Source organism: Periplaneta americana, chromosome 3 (genome assembly GCF_040183065.1).
Source record: "Periplaneta americana isolate PAMFEO1 chromosome 3, P.americana_PAMFEO1_priV1, whole genome shotgun sequence".
Lineage (NCBI taxonomy): Eukaryota > Metazoa > Arthropoda > Insecta > Blattodea > Blattidae > Periplaneta > Periplaneta americana.
The window spans coordinates 79,765,573-79,779,825 of NC_091119.1; the positions used below are offsets into that span (position 1 = coordinate 79,765,573).

Genomic DNA, 14,253 nt, shown 5'->3' on the forward strand with positions numbered 1-14,253 from the left:
AGACAATTTGCATTGTAAATCGAGAATCAACTATGGATTATGATGCAGAAAGTTCCATTTTTCTCTTGAGATTGTGTTATCAAATTTTGTTTGTTGAAGTCTAAGAATGTAGATTTAATAAATCCTTTTACAGAGTGATACATATATTTAGTCTCTAAAGACAATTGTTTCATTATTTCAGTATTTACTTCTGATTTCTGTATTTCTTCTGTTAAATTTAGTTTATACTCTATATTTAATAGAGTGAAAGGGTTTGGTTTAATTTGTAAGTTTTCTTTTAAATTCAGGATGTTGATTTTCCGTTTTAATTCTTGAACCATGAATATGAAATTTTTTTGAGTTTTTAATCTACAGAGAGGACTGTATGAATGCCAATTGTTTCCTCGTAATTTGATAAGTTTTTCATATTGGATCAGTGCTTTTTCTTGTATTGTTATTTTGATGCTGTTAATATTATTAGTGAGGAATCTCATAGAATCTGTTGGAGTTTTGATTCCACCAGTAATGAGCCTGAGAGCTTAGTTTTGAACACGTTCTATTTCGTTTATGAAAGGTGAAGTAATCAAAATTTCTCCGCAGTATGTCAGCACTGGCTGTATAAATATTTTGTGTGTAGTGTTCAAAGTATTTCTAGATCATCTCCATTTCTTTCCTGCCAGTCTTTTCAGAAGGGAGAATCTTCTACGAGCTTTTCAGAAATATATTTCAAATGGTTGCTCCATGTTAACTTACTATCGAAAATAACTCCAAGATATTTGGATTCATAAGTCCTAGGAAGGTGTTGGCCATTGTATTGGATATTGAATTCTCTTTCTTTTTTACCAAGTGAAAATATTTGGTAGTTACTTTTGCTTAAATTGAGTGTCATCAAATTTGATGTGTTCCATTCATGTAGTTGATTTAGAGCTTTAAGAGCAGAATTAACCATTAACCATTTAACCGCACCATGGAAAGTTGAGAATGGAAATTGAGTAGGAAAAGTTATGGAATGCACTTCACTAATTCTTGCAACCCAAAATTATTTTAAAACTGTACAGTTTAGGCTTACGAAGTTATATGTTTTGCTGGATCTCCCATTTCCTAACTCAATGTTTCATTGCAACCAGATATGATAGAAGTAATTCCAAATACAGACAGATTCACCAAGGTTTACCACAAGGTGCAGTTCTTAGTACAACACTTTAATATCCACATCAATAACCTGTCACAAACAAAAAATCTGGAGTAAAATGTGCTCTTTTCTCATATGATTTACTAATGTGGACCTTCAAATGAAGAAATAAAAGCATTGAACTTAAAGCAACAATGGAGAATTCTCTTAAAAATTACGCAATAGTCTGTAAAAACTTAATAACAATCAACACTGTCAAATCTAACAACCAGGTTTTTCATTAAAAACCAATTGTAAATAGAGATAATGTTACAATGGGAAACTATTAAGTTATCACTACAAATTCAGTAAAATACTTAGGAGTGACTTTGATACTAAACTACTTGAAATAAACGTACAGAATATATAATACGAAAAGCTCAAAGGCTTTTATCACTTACAAAAGTTTGTTAGGCATGAAATGAGGATATTTAAGAAATGTAAGACTATTTATAGAAAATCTTAGCTGCATAGAGCCAAAGCTGGCTGTTATATAGTAAAACTTCATTTATAACTTTCTCACTTATATCAGTTTTTTTTTAAGTCCCGGCAAAATCCCTATACTTTCCATGTTAATTTATTTCAGTTATACATTTTTCTCACATGTATGGTTGTATTTCAAAGCCTGAAAGATACAAACTTCATTTATACATTCTAATTAAATTTGCTCGAAATTAGGTTTGTCGTGAAAATGTAAGAATGCGAAAATACTCTATTTATACTGTCGAATATAATATGTACACCAATTTCTTTTATCCTAAAATCCAGAAAAAACTGGTGAATGTAATACGCACCTGTACTAAAAACCACTCAAGATTAAAAATATATTACCAGGGCACTCCCTTACCTCTAGTTATACATCACATTCATCCTCATTTGCAGTATCAGGTCAACAGATCTGGGTTGGTATCAGAACATTGTTGACAATGACTAACTTCATGCTAATCTTTCGTCAGTAATTATTGGTTAATTCTTTTGGTTTAATTGAAAATGTGCAATTGTTTCCCACTGTATCTTGTAACATCAATAGAGTGTTGATTTACATTTGTTCGAGTCTGAGTGAGTATGATTATAATACGCAACCGAGTTTTTAAGACGGACAGTTCGTCAAAAAGAATAGGTGCATATTATAATCATGTAAATACAGTATGTGTTCATTGTTAAGATGTGGCTGGCTTTGAAATTCCTGGAAATTCTAAGCTCCCCATTCTTCTCTCCGCACATTCTAGCTTCAGTAAATCAGTTAGGCGTCAGTGGGAGAACCAATTCAGAGAGGGGAGAGAAGTATGTGCAGAGGGAAGAAGTGGAATATTTTAAACAATGTGAATCCAGGTCCAAAGCTGTGACCACAATGAATACAGCTATCCCAACACTCATCCAAACTGAAAATATTTTGACAGTAGACTCAACCTGATATGACAAGAGGGTTGCTGATTGGTTTTTGAATTCCATTGAGTGGAAGAAAGAGGGAGTGTGTTTGTAACCAACTTTATTTTTTAATAGTCACATGTTATTAATATTATTAATGCATTTCAGATGTAATTAAATGTCATTTTAGTTATATGTTTTTCTCACTTTTTTTTTTCTTCAGACCCCCATAAAAACGTATAAATGAAGTTTTACTGTATGCTTCAAATTATAGTCCAGAAAATTTTACGACATTAACTTATTTTGTTTTTCCCCTATGAGTTTCCTTCAATAACATGTAATTATTTTACAAAAAAGTCAAGTCATTTTGGACTGCTTGCTCCTAAGAAATAAACCATGCCCTCGCTATACTCTAACTATATCATAATTTGTTCAGTTACATCATGATGTGTTACAAAATGTTTCACTGTTTCTAAAGTATCATCTAACAGAATCATTAAAGAACACAAGATTGTTGGAGGCAAACATGGACAGCTTCGACCTTCCACTGTTTTTTTTCTGTCCAATTTTGCATGGAATAATGTCCTGTATTTGATCATAGTTGTCACTACTATATAAATTATAGGAAAACTAGAAATATTCTGAAACTCTAAAGCATAATCTTGATTGGAAAATACAAAGCAAAACAGTGAAAAATGAAATAATATGTCAATAATAGTTGCTCTGTAAGGAAACATAACCCAAATTTTGTGAGTTGTTCGTTTATTTTTCATATATGATATTTAACTCCGTTTTTTTTTTTTTGCGTAATATATGACTTGTACCGGTATGTGTGAACAAAGAAAGTTAAGGAACAAAGTTTAATCCAGCAGCAGTTTGTTGAGAAAATGTATTAATATTGAAAGTGATAAGTACAATGCATCTTATATATGGCGCAGGTACACATGCAATTCATGTTTTGTCAGTAAACTCAGAGGTGACAAGTGTGATTTTTTAAACAATAATAACTTGAGTGGAAATTTATGTAAATAATGCATGATACTATCCTGGTAATGCTGATGCATTCAGCTCATTCAATAAGACAAGGTCCCATGCTCCACAGTCTGATACTGTAACTACAGTAGCGTGCAAATTAATCCGAACACGACATATTTTTACATTTTCTGTCATTGTTGGCCTCACAGCTGCTCATACCGCTTTAATTGACATCTGTAGTACGTGTAATTCCATTGTTGAAGTTCTGTCGTTATTATTTTTTTTATAATATGTGACATTTTGCCTGTCGTTTTGTACTTATAAGCATTTCAATTGTGTTGAAAACTTAATACTGCAATCCTGTGTACATTCTGTCGTCTTCACAAATGGATACAACTCCACGAAAACGGTCTAAAATTATAACATTAGCAGAGCATTCTTCTATGACACAGAGGCAAATTGCTGCAGAATGTCACATCGGTTTGGCTACTGTTAATTCGATCATAAAACGATACAGGGAGACTGGATCCATCACACCCCAGAAAAAAGGAAACTGTGGCCGGAAAAGGAAGACTTCACCTGCAGATGATCGTTTAATTGTGAGGAAATCCTAGACTAACTGCTGTCGACTTAACCTGCGAGTTAATGGCTACCACTGGGGCGAATATTCACGTCACAACAGTGCGGCGTAGGCTTTTGGAAGCTGGACGAAGGGCTCGTAAGCCTATTAAGAAGCAACTGCTAACCCCTGTTATGTGCAAAAAACGCTTAATGTGGGCAAAATTACATCAACACTGGACAGTGAATGACTGGAAGAATGTACTTTTTTCTGATGAGTCTCATTTCGAGGTCCACGGCCACCGTGTTTCTTACGTACAGAAAGGATCCAAAAAAGTAACAGCAGCTCATCTCCAACAAGCACCCAAATACCTCCCTAAAGTAATGTTTTGGGGTTGTTTTACACATGAAGGGACTGGAGCATTAATACCTATCAAGGGAATGATGAATTCTGACAAATATATTCACTTATTGGAAACCAGAATCGTACCCCAGCTGCAAAAATCATTTCTGGATGGCAGAGGTGTGTTCCAACAAGACCTGGCACCATGCCATACTTCTCGAAAAACTACAGAATTCTTCAACAAGAAGAATATTCAGGTACTCCCCTGGCCAGGCAACTCACCCGACATCAACCCCATTGAGAACTTGTGGTCAATTTGCAAAAGAAGAATGCAAAAAATGGATTGTTCTACAAAGGAGAAGATGATTTCTGCCCTCATTGGTGTATGGTTTCGCGATGAAGAAATGAAGAATATTTGTGGGAAATTAGTGGAATCCATGCCAAATCGTCTCAGAGCTGTTATTAGGAACAAGGGAGGCTACATAGATTACGGAGGTATGTCTTAGATCCTTTTTTTATCCCGTTTGAGTGTTTTTGCATCAGTAATTACGTTGTTCGGATTAATTTGCACGCTACTGTAATTTGGGAGTAATAAATTAAAGTCAGATGCCAGTATTTTTTTATTAGACTTCATAAATGATTACCATCTTCTTGCGTGATATGTTGAAATCTAATCAGTTTTCTCCCACAATTTTGTTTGCTATTTTATCCATCTACTCTTTGTCTCCAAGTGAACAAACTGAGTGCCTGTACTCACTAGAGTCAAGTTGGCATAGGTTGAATGAATGATTAGTCTTACGATAGGCATTTATCAAGTGGTCACTATTTCGTTCTGTGTTGCAGCAGAGCATGCAGCAGTGTGCATTCAGCGTATGTGGCGTGGCTATCAGACCCGCAACCTCAACAGGCGAGTGATGGCTGCTTACCATGATATACATGCATCCCGCACACAGGAATATATACAGTAAGGAGATTTTGTGCTCAAGATGGAGGATAAAAGTATTGTGGGTGTTGTTTTTGACAAACATTTCAATCTTATTATAATTATAACTCTATTTTAATTTTTATTTAGAAGTGTTTCCAATTTTAACTTATAAATTCTATGTAGTTGGTCAATCAATTTCTCCATTGACTTCCATTTGTGTTTTTCTTGTCAGTGAACTGTGAAATTTCTATGTTAATTTTGTGTACTTTAGTACTCCTGAGTCTTATTGTTCACATAATGTGCATTTTTCTGTTTCTAAAGTCTTATTATACACAAATGAGCAGTGAAGCAGTCATTGCTAGAATTTAGTGGAAACATAACTTTTTCTTTTATAGTTGTTTTTTCAGTTTTTCCATCAGCCATCTTTTTTCCCATGTGATTCTTGAGTGTATGTATCTGTGGAGTATTTTTTACTTGTGCTTTTGTTGAAATTATTTTAGAGTGTGTCTAGTGACTCTGAATTGTGACATGGTTATGAAGTCTGGTTACTTTTTTAATGATAGTAGTGCATTATAATTTAAACTAAAATTTTCTGCAAAATTAAGTTTCATGTTAGTGGAAAAATAATATATATCAGAGATGGTTAGCTACTTGTCTGTTGGAGACCATAATCTTGGGTATAAGCCTTGGAAAAAGTCTCACATATTTTTGGAGACTGAAATGTTAATATTTTGAAGTATGTCTATAGTGCAATCAAGTGAAAATGAAACCCATACCAGTAGTTATAAAAATATTTTTATTTGACGAATATTTAGTCCATGTTGCCTTGTTTGACATGCTGTGTTCGCACGAGATTTACCAAAACAAAATATCATAATAAGACATTTTAATCAGTAAGCACATACTTTCGGCACAGTCTCTGATAAATTCTGCATCAAAAATCTTGCGAAGCTATTTTTTGCCAACTATTTTACGGCACACTGCACATTCATCCCCAAACTGGACATTTAAATATGAGTGTAGGGAATTTCAATAATTTAAGTACGAGTTCATTGGGTTAATGAATACAGCACTGAACATTATTAACCTACCACAGATTACACATATTAATATGTCTCATTTTGAGCATCCATTTTATGTGTGTTAGCTGTTTGAAATCTGTTTGGTGACTAGTTAAGGCTTTTGCATAAATTCTCTCAAATGCATATCACCACTCGATGCTGATATTTAATGAATTTAAATGACTCATAGTAATAGGATGTATGATTCTGTTTGGATACTTTTGTTCAGGAATCTGCTTAAAAATTCAATGGTTGAACAACCACTTTGTTTCAACTGTTTTAGTCATTCCTCGCCTTGAATCTAGCCCCAAATCTACAGCCACTGAATCTACAACAGTTTCTCTTGAAATGGAGCACCCATTCTACATGACACCAAAAAGAAAGGGATTTTCCAGAAAAGTAAATGAAGATTTAAATCACTGAGGTAGCTAAATTTGTCATTAATTTCTTCTGCCAGACCTTTAAAATTCTTCTTGAACTTCAGAAAGACTCTTGAAGAGATCTTTTCAGAGAAGCAAAGTGAACAGAAGTTTTAGTTGATTAGAGTTTCTTTGAAAGTCTTTATGTTGCTCTGGAAGCTAAACATTCTGTGCTAACTGACCTCTGTGAAAAATACCGTATCTGTCAACCATGGAGTATCATCAGTTTGAGAGAAAATCTTCTCATTTTCTTGAAAAAATTGTGTAATTTTTCTAGTACATAGAGAAATTGGTTGCGAACATTGTTTATTATAGTCCCGTCACTCTAATTTCCGGCAGCCAATCTCGTTGCAGGTCGGCTACATTTAAACGTGTGCGTCTTGTGATTCGCTGATGAAGACGTTATTCATTTCTTAAGGCTCGATAAATACTGTCTTAATATAATTGCCCGCCATTTTGGCTCTTTTGTTGGCGTTTGCAGAAAGCACACGAAGATGTTATTTGCTGAATTACAGTGCGTTTGATTTATTATCATAGGCGCTACGACATGATAATGTTTAACAGTGTGGCAAATAGATTCCTCGTATGGTAGCTCGGCAACGAAAGAACAAAAATGGCTAACGATACTACCTACCTAGACTTTATAGAGCCTTCACTTCCTAAGATGTAAGCAAAGAGGAGGAGTCATGCCAGGAATAACAGCATCGCGACTATAATAGCCACATTAATAAAAAATACTACTGTATGTTATTAGGCTTCTCGTGATTGACCATTTATTCTTTTAACTAATTAAATTGCCAATGTGTTTTGAAATTTAGAAGTCTTCAGGTCATTACATCTCATAGCTGGGCCATCATCAGTAGCAGTACTGATGTTACAACCTTGAGAGCTTTCCTTCATTGCAACTAAGTTTAGTACTAGTACTTCCTTAACCTTAGGTTATTTAATACAAAATGAAAATAAATATCTATGGCAGGTTGTGATTTATCATGCATGTCTGTAGTTTCATCCAAAAGCAGACTAAAGGCTGAGTGATAGTTAAAATCTTTTTGTAAATTATTTATATTATCAACACCTATGACAGAAATCCGCCTTTCTATTGTATGTCTAGGAGCAGGCATTTGGCCAACCATTTTCTGCAAATTTTTATTTTTTGGATCCGAAATATAAATCAGTTATACATAATTTTTGTTGAATAAAGTCTCCTTCTGTGTAAGGTTTCTTTGACTTCATAGAATTAAAAACAACGGCAAAACTTCCCCCATTTGTTAAATCTGCCTTCTTTTGAACATAGATCTGTACTCTTGTTGTGAAGTTTTCTTTTCAGTGATAATTATTGTAGTGTTAAAAGGAACATTTTCTGAAATCACTTTGCTATGTGTCCTGAAGATGCAAGAGGTTAGTAGTGTAGGCTTGAACTACAACACTTTTAATTGACAGAATAGAGAACACTGGCTTATAAACAAACTCTTCTCATTCTTTCTTGAACCTTATTTTGTAGACACCATAGTGAGACAAACTAACAGATAACCACACTCACAAGCTTTGTGCACCACACTGTAACCATCTCTGATGTATATGGTCCCAACACACTAATGTTGTCACTTACTTGCAGTGTCATTTTTTTAGCAAGCCAGCATCTGAGGATATCAACTGAATGAGTATTTTTCTTTTTTTAGACCTTCTAACGTTTTGTCACCTTTATTATTTCAGCTATTGTTTTTGTAGTTGGGTTGTTATTTGAAATTATGGATTTTATGAAGATCTGTAAATCTTTCAGAATGACGACATTGCATAAATTGTATGGTGAACCAGTTATAAACTTGATCTTTGAAAAATAATATATCCGCTAAGAAGTGATACCTCACATCTACAAAAATGGTCATTTAGTTTAACTGCATTATTATTTAGAATAACTACGTTGTCATAATGTTCACAAAATTGGACAGTTAACTAATATTTTGTCCTCGAGTAGAAGATCTTGCTAAGCAGAAACATATACAAAATGTTTCTGTATTTTGAGAGAAATTAATTTTTAAAACAGTTTTCTGATTCACCTGCAAATTCACAGATAAGAGGTATCACTACTTAGCCATCGATATTTAATGAAAATATCCGAATTCGGTTAAAGGGTCTAAGCCCCATGTAACTAAATCCGTAGCGTGACAGCCCATGAAGGACCAAGGCTGACCAGCCGACTGCTGGCCTCACGTCCACATGCTTCAGCAAAGGTGAATGATCATACAACCCGTACGGGTATAATGTATAATGTGTGGTCATCATGATCTCTCTGCTGTTATAGCCAGTTTATGAAACTGGATTTCGCTACTCACTGTAGCTCCCCATTCACCATGATGCTGCATGGATACCTCTCCTATACACTGGTCAAGATTTCTTGAGAAAATTTCTTCCCATGAGGACTTGAATTAGTACTCATTCTGTACTGCTAGTTCAAGGCTTGATGCCTTGGCTATGGTACAGTACCCCATAAAACTACTTCTTCTTCTTGCATGGCTCTACAGCCCAAGACGAGCCTTCGCCTCCTGTAGTGTTCTCATCCACTCTCCTCTAGCCCCATATAACCACAATTTTTTTAACTTAATGAGTTATATTTCAAAATTTTTATTGAACATAATATTATTAAGATTGCTTAAAATGATATGCATGGGATGTGGAGCTCTAGTTATCAGCAAATTCGAAGTTTAATCTTTTGTAAATATTCTTGTTGTTTGCAAAGTGATGTTACTTTTAGAGTTCTCGAGTACACATATTATTTGTGATGCAAAAACAGCCAACGCCCTTTTATTATTTTATATTATTCTTCATTTTATATATTTGAGTTCAACATGCACTCCAAATCAGAATAAAATTAGATATCTAACACGAAAATAAAAATCAAGATTCTTTAACTATGATATACAGTTCGGAAAACGAGTAGAATTTGGAACTCAACTCATTAAGAAGACTGCTACAATAACAGACAAACTGAAAATATTTGAAAACATGTCACCAAAATTATAAATTTTTGCAGCATATGTGAGAACAGGTTATATAGTGACATAGGAGCACTGGTACCGACACTTCTCAAAAATATCCTTCTGCAGCAAATAATAGTAAATTATTGAACATTTTGTCACGGATCATACATTCACGTACAGTGTGCTTTTCTTTTTCTGAAAAGCTATAACAATTAGAGATGAGCAGGGCAGACCGTGGTCCTCCAACTGACTACTGTACAGCAGTAAGATCGCTAAGCAGTCCCCGTGAACTCTTGCTTCAGTGTTCATGCTTGATGCAACTAACTCGAGCCCACTGAGTCTGAGACTGCTGGCCTGCAGAGTCCATGTAGGCCTGCCTGGAGAATGCAGCTACTTCTTCACAGTTCGTGTGAACTCTGAGCCTGTCTCAAAGACGACATAGCCTTCCTCTTTCTGTTCTCTTTTATCGATTGATCTATTATTATTTGCTTATATAATAGTAACCATTCTTTCTGCAAATAATGCATTACAACAAAATATTCTTTTACTTTATGCATAATATAACATATTTCTGTAAATAATCTCATCCTTTACTCTTATTATTTTGAAAATAACAGTATTGCCACAATAAACTTGTTCATATTCGAATGAAAAATAAAATATGAAAAAAAAAAACTCTTATTTTATACAACATTACATCAGTCCTTCAATAAGAGTTAACAAATAAATGAAATGGCAATATTCTGACACTACCACCATTCATTCTCATTATTAATTGGATAATAACATATATTCATTGTTCCCAGATGTGTTTTCCACATGAGTTCTGTCGATTATCTTTTCGTCTACTCTTATTTTTCGTCTACACTAATCTTTCCTCCGTTGTAAATAAGCTTGTATTTTTGTCCACTCCCTTTTCATTCACCTATATTGTTCATCCATAAGGATTTTTCGTCCATATGATATCATGATCATAGAAAATAATAGTAGCAATAATAATAATAATAATAATAATAATAATAATTTTATTATTATTCCATGTTAAGTATATTCATCTCTTCGTCAAATGATTTGCCTATAGTTATTAATGTTCTCTTTCTCCTTGTGGTTCTGTCGAATACAATTTAATTTTATAACTTATGATTCTCAAATACAGGTTAATGTTGTTATGTTTACAATATGTTTGATATCTACCCACAATTTGTTCTAGTTACCGTTGCTTCAGGATGTAGACTACCTTTTTAACAAGGTATCTGATGTTTACGTGTCCTGCGGAAAAGCGTAGAATCGCTGTTTGTGTTTCTGAACGATATTTTTCAGTGTGTTCCAAAATGTCCCAATGTTTGAATGGTGTGTTCTAATGATTTTTTAAGAAAACGGAAGTGCCACCCTTCCACATAATTTATTAGTACTCTGCACTCTATTTGTCTCTTGGCCATAGACATTCCAAAGTGCGAGTGAAAATCTTGGAGGTAGCCCTCTTCTGTCTCTTGCTAGACGGTCTCTTGCATATATTGTCTCAATGTATGCAAAAAGATTTTGGACATCATGTTCACAACTGTCTGCTATTTGGTCTAAATTATCTTCCACATCTTCCAATGAAACAAGAGGAAGGATCAGAAGAAGACGAAAGCCAATACGAATGACATCCGATAATTTAGGAAATGTTCTCAAAGGTCAAGATTTACTGCATGATGCCAAATGTTTTAACGGAAAAGAAATAGACATCCCTTTGCCATACTTTTGGAATGAAACTTGAGTGGAATTTATTGCACTAAGATTAAATTGTAGCTTTAAATCCAAGTTTATTCCTTTTGCTGTAGTTTTCAAATGCTGGAATATACTTTTTTTTACATACTTTCATCTTTTCTAACGGAAAGTGCATATAGGTCTATTGTATAATTAGAAAAATTTTCTCAAACACAATTCCATTGACTATGTTTGTTTAGCTGTAAAAATTGAGGAGATATTTTATTGCTTACAGACATTAGACAGCTAATAAAATGAACGTAGGTCCTAATGTGGAGTGGACGTATCTGTGAATGAAAAATTGTGATTAAGTAAGTTGTTACTCATAGTAGTGAATTTCTCCTCATCGTTATAGTTACCTTTTATTCTTATTGTCCTCCACATCAGTATCACTCCAGCTCTGTCTTCTATTCCTTTACAAACGCTCAGCAAAAACACATTTTATATGCAATAATAATGTTACTTTTTAACATACAACTGCATATTTTACATTGCTTGAAAGAAATACAGAACATTAACAACATACTATATTATAACTATAACTACAGTAACACAACTTGAAACTGAATGTTTATGCAAACACTTTTTTTATTTGTGAATACAGTATTTCGTTCTAATAATAATTTAGCATATTTAATGTAAGTACCTTTCGTTCACTTTAAGTTACTGTGAAGGAAACTGTTTATGTGTTACTGTCCATACTACTGAATTTAGAGCTCTATATTGATAAACTACTCCTTTTAGATATGTAGTGTGCTTTACTTAGCCTGAGAAGTAAGAGAAACGGACGATACAAGCCTGCATGATATGATGACACAACTTACACTGCTCATCTCTAATAACAACCCAATACTTACTTACTTACGGCTTTTAAGGAACCCGGAGGTTCATTACTGCCTTCTCATAAGCCTGCCATCAGTCCCTATCCTGAGTAAGATTAATCCAGTCTCTACTGTACCAACATATCCCACCTCCCTCAAATCCATTTTAATATTATCCTTCCATCTACGTCTCGGCCTCCGCAAAGGTCTTATTCCCTCCGGTCTCCCAACTAACAATCTATAAGCATTTCTGGATTCGCCCATATGTGCTACATTCCCTGCCCATCTCAAATGTCTGGATTTAATGTTCCTAATTATGTCAGGTGAAGAATACAATACCTGCAGTTCTGCATTGTGTAACTTTCTCCATTCTCCTGTAACTTCATCCCTCTTAGCCCCAAATATTTTCCTAAGAACCTTATTCTCAAACACCCTTAACCTCTGTTCCTCTCTCAAAGTGAGAGTCCAAGTTTCACAACCATACAGAACAACCAGTAATATCACTGTTTTATAAATTCTAACTTTCAAATTTTTTGACAGCAGACTGGATGACAAAAGCTTCTCAATCTAATAATAACAGGCATTTCCCATATTTATTTTGCGTTTAATTTTCTCCCTAGTGTCATTTATATTTGTTACTGTTGCTCCAAGATATTTGAATTTTTCCACCTCTTCGAAGGATAAATCTCCAATTTTTATATTTCCATTCTGGTCACGAGACATAACCATATACTTTGTCTTTTCGGGATTTATTTCCAAGCCTATCATTTTACTTGCTTCAAGTAGAATTTCCGTGTTTTCCCTAATCGTTTGTGGATTTTTTCCTAACATATTCACGTCATCTGTATAGACAAGAAGTTGATGTAACCCTTCAATTCCAAACCTTCTCTGTTATCCTGAACTTTTCTAACAGCATATTCTAGAGCGAAGTTAAAAAGTAAAGCTGATAGTGCATCTCCTTGATTTAGCCCGCAGTGAATTGGTAAAACATCAGATAGAAACTGGCCTATACGGACTGTGCTGTAAGTTTCACTGAGACACATTTTAATTAATCGAACTAATAACAACCCAGTAGGCAAGCAAAAATAAAATATATTCTCAACCTGGATTTCTGGTCATGGACATTCACAGCATATAGCACAGGTCTATACTGTGTAATCAACTAATTTGTACCAAGATTTAAGGTCGCTTGTTCCACTTCCATTTTGATTCAGATTGTATTCAGTTGAAATTGTGACTGTGCCCAGAAAACCACTTGTTAAATTGCAAGTCTGAATTTTACATGAGAGCAGAAAAGTGATTTTTGTCTAAAATATCGACTTCGAGTTTTTAATGCCATCTGTTGGACGGATTCTTGAACTACATATAAATTAAGTTGCTCAAATGATTATAGCACTAGAAATATATATATGAAAATGATTAGTTATTGTTACCTTGCAGGGACCAGAAGCCATTTTCCCGCAATTCACTATTTCTAAACATTAAACTTTAATTGCTTATAAATCATTCATTTTTTTCATATAGAGAGCTTATTCTTTTTTAAAATAACATACTCAGAATTGTATGCTAAGTCATAATCTGTCAAAAACAGAAAATTGAATTTTCCGACTTAAGGGACCTTTTCCTGGGCACAGTCATAATTTAAGTTATTTCTATACAGTGCTTTGAGTTTTACAGAATGGCTCTGAGGCTCACTCAGCCTTCTATCATATCAAATGGAATGTGAGTCACTTATTTTCTTGTAGACTTAGGTTGAGAGCAAGGAGCCCTACTTTCTGCCTCTGGTGGATACTGGAAAGTTTACTGTTATTTGAGTTGTGTCTGTATACTTTTTGACTTCATTTGCATTTACTAACTTAGTGATTTTATTTAAGGAAATGATAGTAAAAATATGACATTTATGATA

General features: G+C 34.1%; 1 protein-coding gene across 6 annotated transcripts in view; it reads left to right on the forward strand.

The window, feature by feature from the left end:
• The window catches only part of Cep97 (centrosomal protein 97kDa), a 170,753-nt gene that overhangs the window by 118,756 nt on the left and 37,744 nt on the right, over positions 1 to 14,253 (forward strand). For 4 of the 6 annotated variants that reach the window (XM_069820845.1, XM_069820847.1, XM_069820850.1 and 1 more), the window contains one exon: positions 5,238 to 5,358. In XM_069820845.1, coding sequence (XP_069676946.1) covers positions 5,238 to 5,358 — 121 coding nt within the window. The remainder of the gene's footprint in view (positions 1 to 5,237; positions 5,359 to 14,253) is intronic. The other 2 variants (XM_069820846.1, XM_069820848.1) reach the window with 1 other exon arrangement.